The sequence below is a fragment of the Pieris brassicae genome, chromosome 9 (assembly GCF_905147105.1).
Source record: "Pieris brassicae chromosome 9, ilPieBrab1.1, whole genome shotgun sequence".
Classification (NCBI taxonomy): domain Eukaryota; kingdom Metazoa; phylum Arthropoda; class Insecta; order Lepidoptera; family Pieridae; genus Pieris; species Pieris brassicae.
In genome coordinates, this window is record NC_059673.1 from 9,335,288 (window position 1) to 9,358,289 (window position 23,002).

At 33.3% G+C, this 23,002-nt stretch overlaps 1 protein-coding gene across 3 annotated transcripts in view; it reads left to right on the plus strand.

Moving 5' to 3' along the window:
• LOC123714657 (zwei Ig domain protein zig-8-like) overlaps positions 1-23,002 on the plus strand; it is a 157,764-nt gene that overhangs the window by 23,631 nt on the left and 111,131 nt on the right. For all 3 annotated transcript variants that reach the window (XM_045669017.1, XM_045669018.1, XM_045669019.1), the window contains exon 2: positions 1,750-1,860. In XM_045669017.1, the coding sequence (XP_045524973.1) occupies positions 1,797-1,860 (64 nt within the window). In that variant the 5' untranslated portion in view covers positions 1,750-1,796. The remainder of the gene's footprint in view (positions 1-1,749; positions 1,861-23,002) is intronic.

The following is a 23,002-nucleotide window of genomic DNA, read 5'->3' on the forward strand; positions in this document are numbered from 1 at the left end:
ATACTGTGAAGTTATAATCAATATCTCATCAACGGCTTCTTAACCGTTGAGTAATATTAGACCTGTTATCTAAATTGTAAACAAAATATTTCAAAAGTTTATTTTAGCCTAGATGTAACGTCAAGAACCATCCTTACGTTGTGAATGATTCGTAACTGTTTCCCAGTAGTAAGTAAATTATGAAAGTCCGTCTGAGTTCTCGTTAAGTTCACAGTTTTGAGATCGAGTATCGTGTAGAAGAAGAGTTGAAAAGTCCCTCAAATAAGTGGGGCCAGTGAATCCTTTCATAAAGTTTATTTTTAGCGGTAATGAGTTCGGAAACGGGAAACCTCTAGGAAAGTGGAAAGTTCGGCTATCGATCCGTGTGGCTTCATATCTCTCAAGTTAGAAAATAAAATATTTAATTTTATTTTTTACTTTAGGCTTTGGTACTTTATTAATGCCTATGACCAAAATAAATTAGATCTAGTAAATTTAAATATAAACAAAATCTAAATATGAATTTTCTGTGCAGTGCTGTGTCTTATCATTGATAATAATTTTCTTAAAAAGTGAGGTATTTTACGGGGTACGTTAAGGATTCTTGGAAATTCAACACATGTATTTTTCACAATATATGCCAGGCATCTATGTGATCTGCATGTTCGCAGGAAAGTGATTTTATAATATTTATAATATGACATTAAAAATAATAAACACTTAACGAAGTAGGCCTAGTCGAAGATGAAAGTACCTCAGTTGAGAAAAAGGTGTTTTCAATTCAAATAAAGATCGGTCCCTCATTTCGCGCGACAAAGCCGAGAGAGGAATAGACACGCGCTGTCAAGACACTTTCATGACATTCTAATGAGGAAACTTACCTTGAAAAAGGACCATCTAATTATCTTTCGCAGACATATTTAGAAAATCATGTGAAGATTTCACGATTCTAGGTTAATTAGCATTCTGAAATAGCATTAAGTCGGCGTAATTTATAATGTAAGAATTGAGCGAAAGATGCTTGAAGATTCGCTTAGAGCATTAAAATAATATTTTGCTTGTTTTCACAGCTTTTGTCTGAGGACGTTTTGATTAAGCGATTCTCTGTACGAATAAAGTTTTTAATCTTTGTCCCAAAACTGAAGAATGGGAGCGATGTCATACTTTGAGCATTTTCGCTTTGAGATTATCATTTATGCCAAGTTTGTTTGGCTTTATTGTTGTAGCTCAGTGTTTTTGTACCGGTTATGGCGTTACATTAATAACACACCGAGCCATTCAGTATATTATGCATCTGCGGTTTTAAGGAAATAGCGATTTCCACTATGAAATTGGGAACGTTTTAAAATAATGTGCTTATAGCATGGTGACTTTAATTTCAGGTGTAATAAATTTTGTGTAATCATATTGCGGATTAATTTGTGCAGTTATTGACGATTTTAATTTGCAAAGTAAATTATAATGACAATAAAGCTTGCAGCGTTTTATATCGAAAGCGAGATCACGGGAAACAAATGACCTGTGCAATATTATATACGTCATCACAGCCAATGTAGTAACTTTATAAAATGTTTTTTTTTAATACTATTATGAAAGGTTTAGTTTTTATTACTAAACGGCCAATAAATTATCGTTTTGGGTCCAGCTAACTTTAATTAATAGTTTTCCTAGGATGTTTCTGTTTCCATAGCTGGATGAACCAGTACTTCAGTATTAAGATGTAAAATGAAAGTGAATAATGTTCTAACAAATAGTTGTGGACGGTTCCAGGTGTGGTGTTTGGTATGCGCGGCGTTCGCACGCGGCGTTAGCGAGCGATGGTTCGTGCGCAGCCTCTTGCGCACCTGCTGCTGCTCTGGCTGACCCACCTATCGCCGCCTGGTATGTACTACTTCAATGTTATCTTATAAGTAACGGTTTGCATCGCATATATAAGTAATACAGCTTGTATTAAGATATGAATGACTAAAAGCGAATAAAAGGTGGCCAAGTGAATGTGGTCACATCGTACCTACATAAATACGTAACGAGTACCGCGTCGGAGCACAACACGGCTCGCCATCTAACTTTCAAACATTGCGAAAAATTCAGCGGAGTTTAGTTATTCATTTGGACCTTTCTTGTCCCTCAATTTCAATAAGATCGTCCCTCGACTTACAATTTTACTCGAAGCCGTTGGAGATCCGTAGCTCGCGATAATTTTTGTCATCAAACAACATTTTAACACAGAAAATATAAAATAAAAATGTTAAATTGGGTGAATAGTAAAAAAGTATTTTTTCTAGATATACATATTATATAACATACAAGATATATATTATAGACAGATATATCTTATATTATTAGTAAAGTAATTTATAAGAAATAATCTAAATACGACTTCATCGTTTTCGTCAAAGTTTGATTTTTTCATTTCTTTGTCCGGCTTTGCGAAGAAATTGAAACCAGATAACTTTATCGCTTATACATTGAAGTTGAACATTTTATGGAAGGCTATTGTCAGAGAGATTCAATGCCCTCGCGATTTTTTGTGATTCAATACGTATCGATGTATTGTCGAGTCTTTATTGTTAGTTGGTAAGACAATTCAATTGAAGATTTAGCCATAAATGGTTTGGAAACTAAAATGTGCGTGGCTATTCGAGTGCAGTCAGCGAGGAGCCAACGAGGCGGGAGCCGTATCGCATATTCTAGGAGTGGCTCAGCATAAGCGGCTATCGGGAGTCGGCGAGGCGGCGGAGGGATTGCTGTGCAGCCACGTAGGCATTCATAAAACCTGGGCTTACCTTCCACACAAATCCGTTCCGAAGCTTTGTTTATGTAAATGCCGGGGTCAGTTTTGTTTTAGGACTTTTAAATTCGCTTCACTGACTTTTCCAATAATTGTTTTGCTGGATTAGTTCTACTGCAAGCTTTATATTTTGGCAATACAAGAGACCAATCGCTATGCCCATTCATAACTAGTGCTGCAAAGGATATATACCTTTTGATTAAAAACTAAATCCATGTACATAATAGTCCTATAAATAATATAATAATCCATAAACAAAGTAAGTCCTAAATCACATTTTAAACAAATTATGTCGCTTTGAAATTGAGTTTATGATAGAAATAATACGGTACTATATTTAATTGTACTGAATTGATTTTATCCGTAAATTGTAGTTCTTAATAATTAGTGTTCCTGTTAACAATTAAATTTACTTGCATAATTAACTTAAACAACTTACAAAACTACTCTATATTTACATTTACTGCCAATTCTCATCAGAGGTGTAAAAGAAGTGGCAAGAAACTCTCCGACTCTCTTGTTAATCGCAAATCAAAAATCATGAATTTGTAAGAATCTGCATAGAAATTCCTTTCGTAGATCAAAGCTTTTGGCAAATTTGATATGATAACAAATGGAATCTGAGCGGTGAAGTGCTCAGTTATAAATTGTAAAAGTTTCGTTTGTTATAACTTTATCACAAATAGCCCGGCTCGTTCGAAAACAAACAGATATACTCGTTAATTCTCAAGTAAAGTTATATAATTTAATTTGCTAAACAAACATAATAACAGCTGGGATTGTTGTGAATTAATAATTCCAATTCCGATCCCCTGTATCGGAATTAATTGCTATTTTAATTGGAAACAATAATTAAATCAATTATAAATATTTCCAAGTCTACCGAAAAGGATTTGAAAACGTTACCACTTAAAAGGATTACGTCATGCGTTCCATAAACGTCAATATTGTAACATTTGGTATTTCAATGTTAATTTATTTCTTACTCACTATTTCTTTAAGATTTAAAAACGAAAACATGTATTTTAAAAAAATACAAGAAAATTTGTATAAATAATTTTAATACATTATTAATTGTATTAGAATAAAGCGACATACAAGAAAGGATATACATATAAACAAAACAGCAAAAACTAATGTCATTTGAAATTGTTGGTTAAATTAATGTAGGTACGTAACTTATTTTTAATACCATAATCTCCTCGCCCTTTTAATAATCTAAAAGTGGGGATTATCCGGGTCTTGGACAAAGTGTTAATACGTCGTCTGGGTGTAAGTTTTAATTCCCTGAAACCTGAGGTCATATGAGGGTTGACATCAGATAACTCCGAGTCGGGTGTCCTTTGATGCGAACCAAACAACGCTCTAAGGAACATCATGCTCTAATACATACTTCTAATTACTCATTACATTCAATTATACATATTTTAGGGATTCATGAATGAATGACTTGATTTGGGTTACAATTAGTCCAGTATTAAATAAGTTTGTAAGTTAATGTACTAGCCCATAATATTAAAAAAATCATTATCATTATACAAAGGCTTTAGAAATAATTGTAGATATTTGTTTGCTTATAAATTTTTACATACAGTTATCGAGAGAAAGTAAATACTAAACCGAAAAGATAGACTACATTTTGTTCACTTCCTATAAGTCGTAATCTTTCTGTAATCAATACAAATTATAAAGGGATACAGGCATAAATCGTATACAAAATAAAATACGAGCAGGCTTCGCAAAAAGTTTTCTAGTTAAGTTTATGTCTGGAACCTAAAAGCACTTCACGAAATCCTCATCCCTTGTAGTATATTAGCTAATATTTTCTGTCTACTTACTCTTGACGACCACTCGTAATTTCGTTCACTCACTTTGAAGGCAGATGCGTTTAATACCGGACATAAAAATATACCTTGAGCTCACTAGCTCAGGAATTAGTGTCGCTTAAATTTTATAACATTTTTATGCGAACGGGAATTACTTCAACGTATGACGTTTTAAATGAGCTTCACAGTATTCCAAGACATTTTTATATCTCTTTGCATTCGTTTTATGGATTAATATCCATATCTCTTATAGTACCTAAATTCATTTCGAATTTATGCGATGGAATCCTTAAGATGAATATACCATATTATATATATACATATATATATAATATACCATACATATATATAATATACCATACATATATATATAATATAATGAAATACCAATAAAAATATAATATTTCATGAAAATAATAAATTAATATGCGAAATATCTAAAGTAGAAGATTTTTCAGCTTTATTTAGATGATCGTGTAACGAGCTTTACAATTGTCTTACGAAGTAAACCTTTCATCAAAGAGCCACTTTAAATAATTTTGAGAGTATTGTACAAATTATTATAGTCCATAATTTCAGACTGAGTAGCTAGGCGTTGTTTCACATTTTCCTTTTTAACTTATTCATATACATATTTTAATGATTTATTTATTTTGACTCTCACACAAATAAATATGAGGACAACTTCTGTAATCCGATGAAGTAATCGTTTTCTTTAAAACGTTCGCAGATACAAACGTAGCATGTACATTGATAGTTTACGTACGAAACATATATTTCGTGACAAATCTCTTCAATGAGGAATACTATTCTTCCGATTTAACCAGTTTTATGGCGTAGTCGGACACGGAGCATTCTTGGGTAACCTTCAACGTCCTGAAAGTTCAAAGGAAACCGCGAATGTCAACAAGCAACAATGAGACAGACAAACGCGATGTGTTGATATTTGTGACAACAGGCACGTCAAACCGCCGACTAATTCCGTCCGGCCTCACATTCACGATTCACGGATAAACAAACATACACTCACCCAAACACGATTTACAAAAGCTGTTAGGTTCCTATTACTTAATTATTTATATAACGTGGCTGTTGTGTGTGTACATATCACAGATACTGCTAGGTACCTATCTATAGGTATAGGCAGAATATTGTTATGTTATCTTTAAGTTAATTTAAACTTTGATGAGAGATGCAAACCACCAGGTCTCTAAGAACTTGACACCTGCAACGTGTAAAAAATGCGTTGACGGCCTTTAGAGATACGTTGTTTTCTTGATATATCCTAAGTTAAGAAAACACAATTAAACGGATTGAAGCTATGTATTATTATTTAAAAAAAGCACGCGAAACGTCGGAAAAAAAATTAAATTTAAAATTATTATTTAATATTATAATACATAGCTTCAATCCGTTTAAAAAGTGTTTTCTTAATGTGTAAAAGCTATGTAAACAAAAGACAATACTATATCCTAAGTTGTATCAGTTCGGATATCTAACAAGTGGCAACTGATTTCGCAAAGTGATGTGACGTGGAAAAAAATTTGGAAGGAAAACTTCAAAAAAAGTGTTCTACGGAAAGTAGCCCCCAAAAGCTCAGGAGGTTCTTTTTTAATACCATGTATGCACCAGTAATATCATATTTTCATTATCCATAACACACAACGGAACTCATTTATCATAACAATAATGAAAATATTCTTACTACTAAACATTTTGCTAAAAAGAGTAATTTTTATTCAAAATAGAATTGACGTCCGTAAAAAGGTTTCCAGGCTTATTTCTTTTACTGTTATCGAGGCTTATATTCGTACCTACCATATAAAACTAATTTGGTTTTATTCTAAATCTTGTTTATGAGGCAGTTTTATGTTTATCGACATTTAAGTAGAAAATGCTATTTCAGCATTCACACGAACAATTAAGTTTATCAAATTGCATCAATTTCGCATTTCTTTTAATAAATTCAGATATTTCGTGTAACTTATATCATGTAACTTAATTATAATTATTCGAACCTTTATAATTAATTTGATATTCAAACGAGTTAAACCCTCTTTTTCTTCTCTCCCTCTGGGTTATGGTTATGGTTTGTTTTTAGAATTTGAAAGAAGTATATATATTAACAGTTTTAATTAAATAGAAAAGCATTTTTCTATAAAAATATAATAATATTCTTTTGGATATTAGTACAAATTCCAGTTGTGAATAATAAACGCCATCGGCTCTTTGTAGCGATCAAAAATAGATATGTAATCAAAACTCCACAAACATGTTGCGATGTGGATATAGCTTTTTATTTGCGGCCTTGATTTTTCCACTTTTAATAAACTGAAGCAAATTCTGGTCTTGTTTTTCAAAATATCAATTTTCGACATCCGATCATAAGATTTTTTTATGGAGTTGGTAGACATTACTTTTAATGGGGCCTGGCTAGGGAGTAAGCAGACGAAAAACATGGAAACTAATTGTAAATATTACGAGGATATTGTTTTTTATTGGTAAAAGCTTGACCAATGTGCCTACGTATTATATAATTACTTAGATATAATCTTAAAGCTTAAGTCTTCCTTTATATTGATGATTGATTGAAAAAATAACGATGTATTAGGTCCTTACATACGAAATTGGCGTTTTGTATGGGAGGAACAAAAAGTCGAATATTTTTAAATATAATATATTAAATTAATCAAAGTATGAACCATTGTTTTCTATGCACTTTTGCCATCTCATAGGTAGTTCATTGATCCCTTTACTAAAAAAACAAGTCGGGCGGGAATCAATAAAATCTGTGAAGGCGATATGGACTGCCCCATCAGAGTTAAATTTTTTCCCTTGCAAGAAGTTGTCCAAATTTCGTAAAAAATGGTAATCTGTTGGAGCAAGGTCCGGGGAGTACGGAGGATGTCTTAGACATTCCAATTGAAGCTCTTCTAATTTGGTAGCCATCTGTTGTGCAGTGTGTGGTCTAGCGTTGTCGTGAAGTAGCAGTGGCGTGGAGCGATTGACCAGCCTAGGTTGTTTAGCCGCTAGCTTTTCCATCATGGTTTGCAATTGCTGACAATAGACATCAGCCGTAATAGTCTGTCTGGCCAGATTTGAGAAATCTGCTCTTGTTCATTAACAATACCGGCACTAGTGCACCAAACGCTTACAAGTAACTTTTTTGGGGTTAATTTTCGCTTGGGGCAGGATTTGGCTGGCTGGCCAAGATCCAACCATTGCGCTGAGCGCTTCCGATTATCGTAAAGAATCCATTTTTCATCACAGGTAATGATTCTGTTTAAAATACCTTCATTATTGTGCCGGTTAAGTAATGTAACACAGCAATCGACGCGCGTTTGCCGGTTTGCTTCAGTCAGCTCGTGAGGTACCCACCTTTCAAGCTTTTTAATCTTCCTAATTTGCTTCAAGTCAATTAAAACAGTTTTATCACTAACACCGCAGCCTGCAGCTAACTCGGACGTGGTTTGCGATGGATCCGCTTCCACAATAGCCTTCAATACTTCATTATCAACTTGGGTCTCAGGCCGTCCACGGGGCTTGTTCTGCAGGTCGAAATTTCCAGAACGAAAACGTTGGAACCAAAAACAAACTGTGTTTTCTTTTGCAACATGACCGCCATACACATCATTCACCCTTCGAGTCGTTTCCGCAGCACTAGTGCCACGGCGGAACTCGTACTCGTCCATAAAGTGATACTTTAAGTTTTCCATTTTGAAAAATGCGTGACGCAAACAGAAAAAAACAAATGAATGACGGTCATCGAAGCACAAATACATATTATATGTACATATACAATTTGAATTTGTAATTCCTTACCAATTTCATATGTAGGGACCTAATATTTGAATGAATTCCATAATTAATGTTTAGATAAGAAGACTAAAAATACACAATACACAAAAATAAAGAAAATATTTAGGTAAACATAAAAGACGTTGGCCATAAACTCGTAACGAATCAAGGGAGTGACGTTAGTTTACTGAAATGGAACATGGACAAAATAAGCCGCACCGAACATCATCGCTATTAAAAAAATATTAAAACCAAAAGAATTTTATGCTACATTTTTATTACTTTATTGAATTTCTAGGCACAATTTTTTTTTTAATCATCTTCATAACTATTCTAGTCGGATCGATAATTGGATTCCTTTTTTTATTATACTGATACGGATATACGATATACGCATCCTGGATATAGCTTCCGGAAACCCATACAGTATTTTCATATTAACAGCGTTACAAATGGCTATAATGACATATTTGTTTATTTAAGCTTTTTGTAAAACTGCGAATCCCGTGCAGAAAATTAAACGCTGTTGTAGTAATTTATTAATAAATGCACATAAATTGACATAAAAATATTGTATCGAAATTAAAGTAAGATTTTTAATTATATTTATAAACTAACCAGTGATATAAGTCGAGAAATTTTATTTATGCGTGAGTACAGGGTGGCGTAAGGGCCGCTGTAATTAAATCTAATTTATGCTGTATTCAGGCTGCTTTTGAGAGGATTCGTGTCAGCGTGCTCATTAGTGTAAAATAATGAACTATGTAAAAATTAATTGTATTTAATTAGAATTGTGGATTTTGCTTATCTGTTTCGGTATTGAATAGGAGAAATACAATTCAAAATAAAATAATTTAAAACTGATTGAATACTATCTCAAAGTGACTATGAATTTTCTGAACCCATTGTTACCAAAATATCATATTACGTCCCGGTATAATTTCAATTAATTTCAATAATGAATGTTACCTCTAGCGGATTTACATTTATTTGTCTATAAACATATTACAAAATACAGTGAAAATGTTTTCGGTCATCGCCCTGCAATTATTCGGTGGTTCAAATAATTTATGTTGGCAATAAATCTCGGCACCTCCTTTCTGTCGAGTTTTGCTTTAATTTATTTGTGTATATTTGTAAATTGTTTAATTATTTCCTTATGCACGCCTTTAAGAGCTTTTTTGAGTATTCGGTATCGTAATCTACACTTAGCTATAGTATTTACATTGTGAGTAAATAAAACTTAAGTTTTCTGTAAAATTCTTTCCCAATTTAATTTCATAATAATACAATGTTAAGGTTGTGATTAATAAAACACTGTTTAAAAAATAAAGAAAAGTCGTTGTAACGAGTTGTTTTGTTAATTTTACTTATTTAATTCTTTTGAATTATCATCGCACGGTTCCTTTATTTTATAAGTTCTTCTGTAAGTTAGGATGGGCAAGGCAAAAAGAGCTTTTATTTTTATTGGCAGAAGATCAGTGAATGCGGGGTGGGCGGCAAGGCCCGAGGGCGGGCGGCTTAATTAACGAGTTTCACTTGTTCGTTCAAAACATCCGTGACCCTGCTACCTTCAACCTTTTTTTTCACTTAATAGCAAACTTAACGTGTGTAAATCAGGTCTGGAATGTTATCAACTCAGTATCAACATTCTGTAAATAAATATAAATATAAAACAACATAAAAGGCAATATTGACTTTAGTAAATTTTATTTTGTTATGAAGATAATCTTTAATATCTGCATCATTGCAGAAAATTGAAGGGTGGAGTGAGCTTTTGGTCAATATACGAATGCAAATCTCTGAGAGGCTTACTCGTAGTCCGAGTAAGCCTCAAAATCCTTCCTAAGCCCGTACGTAACGCTTCACCAGAAAGTTTGCCGATAAAATTAAGACAGGACTACTTCTGCTTGCATCTATTAGTTTATGTTTGTTTGTTTAAGTTTGGTGTGGTTTTATTTAACTATTAAACTTAATTTATCAAAAATTTATCGTGTACGTCTTTATTTCGTATTTTTATGGTTATTTCATAATTTTGGGCTTATGTAACTTGTATATCTACAAAATATCCAAAAATCCAAAATATATAAAAAAAACGTTACATGTAAGTACATGTCAACTACGGCAGATAAATTTCCCTTATTTAGTTGATGATTTCAACATTAATTGGAAAGTTCTCATTTTGTAGACTAACGCTATCTAAAGTCAAAAAACAATTTGGTATGAATTTTAACAATACTGCTAACATCAAAACGAATTGCCACAGGTTTGTCTGGTTATTTATTAATAATGTCAGTATGGGAATTGAAAGTAATAAATTTATTTGTAATAAATCATAAACATAGAACAGTGCACAATTAATAAGTATAAATCTGCATTTTATTTACATGATGTCTGCCAGATATACGGAGACAGCAGATACGACCAGGTATATAGTAAACAAACAGGAGTATAACTGAGATAACCCTTATCAGTGAGCTATTATATTAGCAAACTATGTACTCTTCATCAAAGTCAAAAGAGCTGTAACTGTTGAAAAGCGAAAAGACAACAAACGAATCACCGGCTAATGAAAGTCAAGATTTTTCTTTAACTAAATGTTCTCAAGCAACTGCAACCATTACAACAAACGTTATGTGCTCAAGTTATAGTGAAATAAGAGCGTGCAACATTAGCGTGAAAACAATACAAAAATAGTAGTATCAAGGTGAATCAAGGTAGACATTGATAATAATATACCCACCTGCAGATATACGTGCCATATAATTCATCACACACTGTTCACGAGTTCGACGCATGACCAGCCATTGGCCCTTCAGTTCAATGAATACAGTTGGCCCACGCCTGAAAACTAATTATACAAATCAAGACAAGTGTCCTCTGTAAATACAACCTTCCACTTTAAATGTTATTATTTGATTTAACCATCTGCGGTCACTAATTGGACGGAGGAATTAATTTAAACCTCTGTAAGTTATCAACTATGCCGCTGGAATTATTTCCTACACTCTCTTAGGACAAAACTTGGTGTATTGGAGTAATGCCTGATTACACTCAACTTGTGATGTCACTTTGATTCTGACTTTTGAACTCGAGAACTGAGCGTTATTGCACTATATTGGTTCAATAGTTTAACACTTCAATACATTTATATTTTACATTTGATGTCTTGAACAAAATACTAAAATTTACAAAGATTCATTCTAATTGTGTCCATGTACCTTTGTTTTTAATCGCACTTTGTCTTAGTTTGTATGGCTGACAACTACAGTTACTACTAGAATCTAGATAAACGCGCATTTAGCATCTTCAAGTGGCAATTATAATATCTGCGCGGTAACCTTACGTCTTTTTACCACATTATGAGGATGTTTGAGAAGAACTTGAATAAATTTTAGAAAATATACTTACTCGTCGTAATTTTTTTTATTATTTGTGGCTGAGAAACACATTTACAATTAACAAGACTTAATTTTTATGGTTAAAGTTAGGGTTACCCGATGTTTGTATGTTATTCAAAGCGAAAGTTGACGACCTCTTCTTACCTACAAATAAATCCCGTGATAGACATAAACACATTTGTACAAACCAATATTCGCAACTTTGAACGTAAAAACTTTCTGAATTCGGTTACAGTCCGCTACGTGTACAGCCTCTTCAAACAAATTTGAATTAATGTTGATGTACTAAAATGTCTAACGAGGTTTACACGTGTTTTGGTTTAAAAAAATACATAACTAACGATTATAAAAATGAGCTAATATGATAGTATTCAAAGAAAATGGGGTATTACATAATTGTAAATAAAATTGGATTGCAGCCGCAACAAAGTTTTATTGCTAGCTAGTGATAAACAAACACCCTTAAAAATAAACATACAAGTAATATATACACTCGTTTATCAATGAAATTGGGCAATATCTTCATTAAATCGTAATCAGACGTCGCAGCTCATTAAATGCCTTAATTGTGGAAATTCTAGTTTTGATTTTGGTTCGGTTGTAACTAATAAAAATTGTAACTATAGACCTCGGTTTGTAACGCACTATGTGTATGTTCGTGACCTGAATATTTCAATTTAAAACAAAAATACGACGATCATATACGACCCGTGCAATGTTCGGGACAAATACTTGAATTGAATAAGAATTTGTTTAGTTTAGAATTTATATGGGACCGCAGTGGACTAGAATACAAAACAATGTTATGATATCGAAGCGAGTCGGGATAACAAGTAGTTTCCATGTAATATTAGACGATATTGGAATTTCTTTCATATCCCCGCGGCAATGTTATACTCACATTGAATCCCGCTTGAAGGTTCGTAATAGTGATAGTACAGGAAACGTCCATTTTAAATAGATAAATTTACTTGAGTCGATGTCTGGTTCTTACGTGTTATTTTTGAACTATGAAATATATAGAAGACACAGTTCTCCCGGAGCCTTTCTCGGTAGACCGCTAAAAACGCTTTTTTATAATAAATTATATCTGCGTTTGCGGTTCTTGTGTGAAGGTTCAATTAACGTTGTCGAGAGCGGTTCGCAAAAAATTGAAAATAAAAAAAAATCTAGCGGCTGCTTTTTATTGATATTGATTTGAATACAATATGCATATTCTAAAACTTTACGTATTTCATGTGATTGAAACGTACGAAATTCAAAAGATAAATTGTATTTTTGGAAAAATATATACATATTTGAATTTTTTTAAACAGCTACTTATTTTGTTATGGTGTTGTTCACTTTGTGATTAATTCAGTCCTCCTGTTGGTTATTTAATTCGATTAACTAGAATGGTTCAAAAGCTCAATATTCTACAATTCTTTCAAGTAATTCGAAAGAGAAGAAAGGAGTTCAATTGTTGGATTCACGTGAATTGCCCGTCAGGTAACATAATGTCATTGTGATTCTGTAAATGTACATTATTTTGAAAAAGAATCGAGAATCTTCTAAGTACACGAGAGTTTTGAAAGATAAAATGTATCCTAATCTTGTTTTCTGAAACAGTCAAAAGAAAATTTTTAACTAAATATAAAAGGAGCTGCGCTCACTCGCTTTATTTAGAACTTGTTTGATTCGCATTTTAAATGAAATTTTTCTGTGTCCCTTCCAACTTGCTAACTTCGGGAGACTCAGAGGTACTGAGTACGCTTTAAGATGGGCCCAAAGTAAAAGACTTAAGCGGATATTGTATTTGCTAGTGCAAAAACGAAGAAATTATATAGTTCGTATTAACTGATTATCTGTCATTACGTTTTCGCAAGCTATATCGTTTTTACAAGTTATATATAACTCATTGTTAACATCGCTCCGCAGTTTTTAATATTCTCAATCTTTAAAATTTACCTATCTGATGAAAGAAGTAAAATATATGTTAAAGTAATAGAGAAATTGTACAGTTTTGTTTTAATAAATGTTATATTGAATTATTCAATAAGAAGAAGTAAACAATGAAATTTTGAAACGCTTTTTCTCATCTCCAATGCCGTAACTAGTTTGTGCAATGTGCTCCCAAGTAGCGCGTGCGAGTGACGTTATTCTGAGAGATATTGCAGCATAAATAGTGAGGACACGACGACACTGCATACTGCACACGCTCACTGCTTGTCTCTTGCTTTGATTTCTTGCCTTGACAACAAACAACCATCAGTTGCAGCTATTGATCAATGTTTCTCTTTTAAATTTGCGGTTGGATGCTAAAGCAAAAGAGCGAACAATATTTCATTTATCAGCTCAGCTGGTAGCTTAGAGAATAACGTTTTGTACTAATTAAAAACGAAATCAAAAGTATTTCAATAATATATTCTAGTCTAATGAAAAAACTTAAAGGACATGCGAATATATTTTAATATCTAATGCTCTGCAATGTCAGCAAAGCAAGCTAATTTTAACCAAAGGACCATATTTTTTGAAACTCAGTTTTGTGTTGTTTCCTTTGCCGTTCTCTGCCGTAACTTTTACACATATTTTTTAGCTCAGATTTATAAAAGTTGTATTTTAAAACGTTTTGATTCAAAGCAATTTTGTTCGGAGCATGGCATATAATAATAATTAGTCTGTAACATCATCTTGCGGAGTTTGCAATGAGTTAAGTTGTGTTCCCACGGGAGAGTTAGACACGAGCTTCCGTATCCGTCATCTAATATGAACACAGCTCATCTTGCTGCTCATGCTACTCCCATTTGTTGCGACTAATTTATGCTTTATTTATTTAAGTAGAGCTTACTGCACTAGTAGGGAATTTGGTGATAATGGCTTGGTTTTTTTTGGTTCTTAAGTCGCCGTGTACTTAAACACAAATGTTCACAACAGTTCGTCTCGAGAAGAAAAACTTATTTTAGTACTACTATAAATAGGCTGAGAGTCCATATTATGTTGCACAATAGTAAGGTCGAAAGAAAATATAATATTTCGGTCTAATTGAGGTTATTGTGCTTTGTGACCCACATGCCTAGTGGCACTTGAGCCCCGGACACCTGAAGCGGCTGCAGAGCCACGGGTCTTAACTAATTGGTTGGTAATTGACACAATTTCATCGGCACTGTTTGTTGGAAAAGGTATTATTTACAATCTATTTTTATATACAATGTTATGTTATGTACCCATAGAAATCTATTTAATACACCTAGTAATACAGCTAGGAATAATCAGTTTTTATTTCGTATTTATTAATAATTGTAATAATGCGACCTTTTATATATATTAGCTATTAAATTGTATATTTTCTTTGATAATCTTTACGCAAGTAGGTTCTCTCTAGGCCTGAGATGGATCGTCTCTCGTTGTTTTTGTGTCTAATACATGCCGAATTCCTTTTTGCTTACCCCAACGTGATTATTATATGACCCCATAAAAATGACCAACAGAAAAATCTATTGATGCGTTGTATTAACACTCTAAATCATTGTTGATAGTCACATACTGCAATCACTAGACACAACACTGTTTTTTTGTATTTTTTACATTTCTGTAAAGTAAATATTGTGTAAAAATATTTAAATATTTGATTCATTCAAACGATTTTTCATAAATTCATTAATTACAGGTAATGAATATTGCCTAATTATATTTGAATATAATCATGCAATGACTGATTCGCTTCTTGTCTTGTTTTGTCTTCGCTTAAATCATCTCTGACAGTTAAACGAACTTGAAATTGGACCCCGGTCTTCGACTACCTAATCGGGATTAATGCCGCTTTGTTTACTCTAATTTTTCCTGTTATCTCGTTATTTCCATACCGAGTAGCGTAACTGACTACAACTCCCAAATGATAAGTTCATAATCATAATCATAATCATTTCCGTAATTGGGATAATAAAATAAGTAGGATATTTTTTTTATAAATATGCGTTTAAGGATAACACATACATTTTGATTCTTGATGAAACTTTTTATATGGATTAAATATTTTGACCGCTAAACAAAGTATTAAAATGAATCCTTAAGTCCAACATTAGGATTGACATTCTTTTTAGTGACCAGAGAATGCTCTCATAGAATACAAATGTGAGATTAACTGCAGAGGTGCACACATATATCAAAGAGACAATAGCGCCGTCAGCAATTCAGTACTTGGACCTACTTGCAATCTTGTTATAATATAGTAGTATGGGTATTAAGCGTTGCAGTAATTCATCGCCTTGTCTTGGTTTGAAAACATTACCTATGTTTGAACGCGACAGTCCCTGACTGTCTCCTTAGCCTAGATATTAAAGGTCTATATCCAGTTCCCTGGACATTGCTTTGGGGTCTAACCTTTATTTTTTAGCAATTAGTCAGCATAATACAAATGATCTGACATATGACCACGAGTTACGTCCAGTGACCGCTCTAAAGGGATTACTACAAATCCTCACAAAGCGACCGTCAATCACTCCTGATTCTAAGTATAGCACACACTACTAAACAAGAGCCATAAGTCGCATATATTATTTGAAACGTTGGTCTTGTTAATGTAAATATAATATTGGGTATGGAGAATAATTCCTTTGAAAGGTTAGTCACCTCAAACTCAATGGATGAAACGAGATTTAGGCTAAAATCAGTTAGCACATAGTTAAGGCTGTTAAGGAGAAATTCCGGAATTCTAATTTACCTATGTAGATGAGGCCCTTTGAGCCTTTTATTACCCGCATCGAGAGCCACTCTTTGATGTAAACACTTTCTGTAATTACTGATTTCTTTTTGATTTTAACTGTTTATTGAACGCTACTGATTTTTTATTACAAGTGTGAACATACTTATATTTAAAGTGAGGTAAATCCACTTGTTTAAAATTTATGTCTTCATATATTTCTACGCATAACTACAAAACCAATAAAGCTTTTTTATAAACAAAAATGTAATAAGGCTTGTTTGATGGACACTTGTCATTGAATGTTAGGTCTAAGACTTTCCGGTGTTACGATCCGTCCTAACCGTCCAAGAAAGGTCTAATTTTGCACAAAGAAAGCAAAATCCATTGGTACACAGCCGCAACACTGTTCTGATTTAAATTATTCAAAAAAATATAATAGAACGAAAATAACGTTAATGAATTTATCGATTATGATTATTTAAGAAAATAAATATAAAATTCACATTTAAAAATAGGATGAAAAGATAATATAAATCGAATAAATCGACAAAACCAACTGAATGCATATTTGTGATAAGTCGCTGACAAACCAAATACGCATTTTTCTAAGCCACGTAGTAATAATGTAAATCTCATATTAATTTATAGATAGTAAAGCCAGGCCAGCCTGAAGAAGTTTCCCCATCTATAATAACTTAATATCAGCGCCCGCTTTACACTTTCAGTAGTAGTTTAGTTTCTCTAACGGCATTCTGTTCATGTCTAATATTGTGAAACTCGTATTTTAAAAAAACACCTGAGTACTTAGTTTTGTGGCAATTGCCGTTCACGCTTACCTAATACTAAAACTATTATCTTATATAAAAGCATAAGTGGGAAGAATAAACGTTAGAGCTCCGAAGCTCACTTTGAGGTGTAAAGTGAGTCGCAATGAAGCGTAACACCGCGTTATTCTGAAACTGCTTAGTAAATTGTATGAACAATTTTATTCACACAAGAACTTAATAATCGCACACCGTCTCATTACAACAACTGAGCCGCTTTTGTCTGCAGTTAGACATTAATACGCTGCTGAATTTCCTTCCGACAACAGTACCTGCAGTGTTCGGCGACGAATGAAAATGCACTTTAACATGATCCTAATAAAGTCTGAAATGATTTGTTGTTTTGTTCCGCTCGCAAAGCAATTGAAATTTACATCCGTATGCCAATCCGCAGGAATTACGGCCCAAGTTATATGAGTATGAGATTGTGGGAAGGTCTCCGCGCATTGCGGTCGCGGACAACTTTGTTTGTTCTTTCTGTTACTCAACTTTTTATGGCTTTATGTACGTTTTTCAATATAGAACATCAAAGTGAAACCTAAATTATTTTTGTATAGTTTCAAATAAAGAATTAAAAATAATACTTCGTTCTCTAGTTTCGGACATCAAGGCTCGCTCGCTCACACAGCGGAGTAAGTGAGGAATTTTATTAAGGGTCCTAAATAATCTTCAGACGTAGCTTCCTTACAATTTGCATCGGCAATGATTGTAGATCTCAGCACGTATTGGGTTATCTCCACAAGGAGGTAAGCGGAGGGAGGAGGCAGGATATTACTCTGAATGGAAAATTTATTAATCTCACTAGTGTTTACCTGGTTATTAAGCAAATGCTTTCAGCTCTAAGGATATAACTAAGACCTGAAATTGCGTTGTATTGAATAAAAAATATGTTTAAGCCGCAAATACAATAATAAATAAAAGCAAAGCTATAATTAATTAAGGAAATATTTACAATTTAAAGCCTGTCGTTGTTTTTTAATTAGGTTCCCTAACGTCGCCTGATCGCGAGTCATTAGTGCACAGTATTTTTTAATTTTAACTCCGTCACATGCTATGTTTAGTGTTAACTAGTTTAATTTAAATATTTGCGTGAAAAATTTACAAGTTTTGTTCTATAAATATAACGTATGACGCAAATTGAGGTATAATCATTAATTGGCATTTCACCTTGACAAAGCCGCATGAAGCGTGATAAGAAATGTGTTGCGATGAATTTCAGACGAACAACAAAGAAAACCAGAGGAAATAATGGAAAATCTACTGTTTAAATAAGTTATTATTTTAGTGTAGTAGTATTTTGTATAGTTATATTATTACTCCCGAAAAAAAAACGAAGTGGTGAGAATAGACTTTTTCAAAAAAAGCAAATTATAAAGCACGAATCCTAACGAATCTTATTGATCCAAAATTAATTTATCACAGAATTTAAATACCCTTTAATGAATTAACCTTTTTTATTCAAAATAATTAGCAACAGCTTTTCACTAGAACCTAGATATTTGTTTTAAAAATGTTCTATTATTTTTCACCCTCTATCAAAAAGGAACGGAATAATATGGAAGGTCATTTTATTCAATTAATATACACATACTTATATTTAAAAAAAAAAAACAATTTTTTTAATGAATATTTCATTTTTAATACATTTTAAAATAATCGCTCTTCAATCGCATTTCAACTTCCCATTAATACAAATTTAAACCTTTAACCAGGAATAACATGAATTGGAGACCTTCCCGTTATAAGCATTGCTATTCTAAAAACCCTTTTTTGAAGTTATGTAAAAAATACTTCTGAAACGCCGGGCCGTGCATTCAGGCGGGTGCGACGCATCCATCATTGTCAAGTGGGCGAGCGCGGCTCATTATCTCTAGGAATAAAAGTTTAATTGCCTGTTAACTAATCCCTTACACCCCGCGTGTTGCTGATGTGGATATGACTCGGACTTTTTCATAATTACATTTCACCAAGTATTTCTTTTTTTGCATCATTATGCAGAACGACGTTTCGAATATTTCGCTCTGTCTAACAAACACTTCTGAAAACCTGAAATATAAATGTAAATTTTCTGCTACATTTGGAATTGACATTAAAAATGTTGCTGACATTCAAATTATATTTCTTGAAATTTAAAGATCGATACGACACACTCGTACTTCGAAACGTGCTCAAGTTAGAATCCGGCTTTGGGCCTGTCAAAGCGGCTTCTAATGAACTTTGCTTTTTATTTTCCTTTGTAACTCTTGGGTGGGATGTTCCAAGTTTCTACCTTACTATGGCTTACAAAGGATGAATAAACTGATAATGAACTAGTGAAAATCTTTTATAAAAACATCATTATAATATATTTCGTGATTCGTGCACAATAGTCCATTACGCGGACACGCCTCACCCTGCGCTCTGATTGAAATGTTATGTTCGCATTTACACGGAACCACCCATTTGCCGCAACATTATTTACCGCTATTACTATATTCAAGTACGCTTATTATCAATCAATCAACCAGGGCGAATCAATAATTTTTAGAGAAATTGATGAGTCTACCGGTATTTCAAACAAGTAACTCCGTTTTTTCCAATAAATAAAATTTAACAGTTATTTCGTAGCGTATTGAAAAAGAGAAATGAATACAGCAGCGATTCGCCTGATTTCCTACAACATCGCATCGAATGTGGAAGTAAAATAAGCAATTTTCGTATTTTCTGTTTTAAAAGTTTTATTTAGACGAAGTCAGTTTATTTATTCCTCGCATCGGGAAAACATTGGGAAACACCTTTGCTAAACTCCTGTTAGACTCAATTTAATCCTAGTTTTTAAAGTTTTCTTTCGTTTTGTTAAGCCCAATAAAAAGGGATTCAACAAAAAACTCGTCGTTACCAAATGTATACCAAGTTTATTCTAACAAAAACTAAAGATATTTTAAAAAATCTTAGAAGTTTATAGCCTATTATTTTTACTTTATACTTAACAAGCTGGTACCCGGTAAACTTTGTTCCGCCTTAGAAGCAATAAATGAGCATATTTTGTATTTTATTCAGTCGAATCATTTATTAGGATAATAAATATAAATTAACAATAATCAAGTATTTTAATGATTTTGGTGCGTAGGTTGTACTCCAGAGCACCTCGTGTGCTTATAGAGGACTATTTTGTTTTGTTATTTTCAGGCGATACGTTTTTATGTTTGTTGCATTTTGTTATACCACTTTTTATTCACGTCTCACTGATACAGGATATAAAAGTATCCTATATCCGTGTCCTAACTCTAAGCTACCTCACCAATTTTCAACCAAACCGGCTCAGCCGTTCTTGAGTGATAAATATTATAACTTACACGACTTTGTTTTGTGTATATATATAATAGATTTGAGCTGACTTGGAATAAATCAAAATAGGAAGATGAAAATCCGACGAATAATTTAAATCATATTATATCTTGTTGCATGTGTTATTACACAGATAGAGATAGAGATATACAATGCTTAAATGAACGTTTTCAAAAATATGGGATGTGTAAATGATAATTTAAAACTTTACCACCACCAAGTATAACTATCTCAAAAATATTTTCTAGTTTTGTACCGTCATTTTTGAAAAATAAAACGAGAAGTATGATTTGTGACTCGTCGAAAGCTCACTAGGGTCGCTTGCGCCAATAGACTCGCTGACAGATTTACTGCTAACCATTAGACAACAAACAGACGGACAGATGACTGATATTAACAACAGACTTATAACGTGAACTCTATATACACAACACGTGTCCATGTTCGGTATTGTTCAACCATCCAAACACAAACTGGATGATAATACCCGCACTACACGAAACCTGTTAAAATTTATCTTCAGTACATAGAAATTGCTAGCTAAATATGTAAATTCAATATTTTAATTTGAAAAACGACGTTATATGAATACGACATATTTAATGAATAATGCATTTCCAATCAAATGGCGCTAACCTGATCAATGCGTCATAAATAGTCCACCTAATTGAACAATCACATTATGAGGCTCCTGCCTCATCGTTATAATATAACAATGGTTAATTTGGCACCACGCTTATTGATAAGGCGATATGAATTACAATACATCAAAGTTATTAATTGCCCCTTTTTGTTCCTGAACTAGTCCTTATAAATATGACCAAAAGAAATACAATCCGAGCCCAATGTCCATATAGAGCTGTAAAGACACTGGTTAATTAACATACGTGTTCTTCTTATACGATTTTTCCTTAGCTTTTGGCTTTGCCTTAGTTTTATATCCACTCGATGCAATTAAATCAAGCCGAAATGCCCTTACTTCAATTTATAGCCGAAGTATACTAGGTTAATCGTTTTTTCGATGGCTTTCTCAAGAACGTCACTTCCCATACTCACTTTATCACTCTTGTTCTCTCATTCGTGTCAATGTGCTCTTTTGTTGACAAATGCGACATATGCAACTTTAAGCCTGTGTGCCTAAAATCTATTGTCGTGTAACACGTTGTCTTTTCTTTCATTTGTTTTATCCAGATCGCAATAGCTTCTGTGCAGAATAGAATAAGTCCCCTTTTGCGATAACCGATAAAATTGGAGCATCGCGTAGCCAATTAAGAGAACATCCATCATGGCTTGGCCACTGATAGGGGATTGATTAAGTTAGGACGTTGTCATTTTTTGGGAACATCGCTGATCGCAAGTTGGCGCAATTAAGAATAAATCACGCAGTCGTGGCCCTACTTACCATTTTGATTAAACTAAAATTATATTTTAAATTTGTAACTGCGATAATGTGATTTTACCACGAATTTAACGTTACTATAAAACGTCTTCAACGGATATGTCTAAATGCGCAATTTCAACTAAAGTGCTAATTTGTCCATTATTAAACATATACACATAAAAATATTTGACATGAAATAAGCATATAATGTGTAATGTGATAGTGACAGCGGTATCATTGTATGTGATGTTTTGTTTAATTACCTAGTAAACACCGAGTGAATCCCAACAAAGTGTATTTAATACTTTATAAAGGTACTGTGAACCATATATTAGGTCCTTACATATGAAATTGGCGTTTTGTATGGGAGATACAAAAAGTCGAATATTTTTAAATATAATATATTTAATTAATCAAAGTATGAACCATTGTTTTCTATGCACTTTTGCCATCTCATAGGTAGTTCATTGATCCCTTTACTAAAAAAACCAGTCGGACGGGAATCAATAAAATCTGTGAAGGTGATTTGGACTGCCCCATCAGAGTTACATTTTTTCCCTTGCAAGAAGTTGTCCAAATTTCAAAAAAATGGTATTCTGTTGGAGCAAGGTCCGGGGTGTACGGAGGATGTCTTAGACATTCCAATTGAAGCTCTTCTAATTTGGTAGCCATCTGTTGTGCAGTGTGTGGTCTAGCATTGTCGTGAAGTAGCAGTGGCGTGGAGCGATTGACCAGCCTAGGTTGTTTAGCCGCTAGCTTTTCCATCATGGTTTGCAATTGCTGACAATAGACATCAGCCTATATATTCAGCCATCATCATAGTCTGGCCAGATTTGAGAAAACTGCAATGAACAATACCGGCACTAGTCCACCAAACGCTTACAAGTAACTTCTTTGGGGTTAATTTTCGCTTGGGGCAGGGTTTGGCTGGCTGGCCAGGATCCAACCAACCAAAAATGAACTGTGTTTTCTTTTGCAACATGACCGCCATACA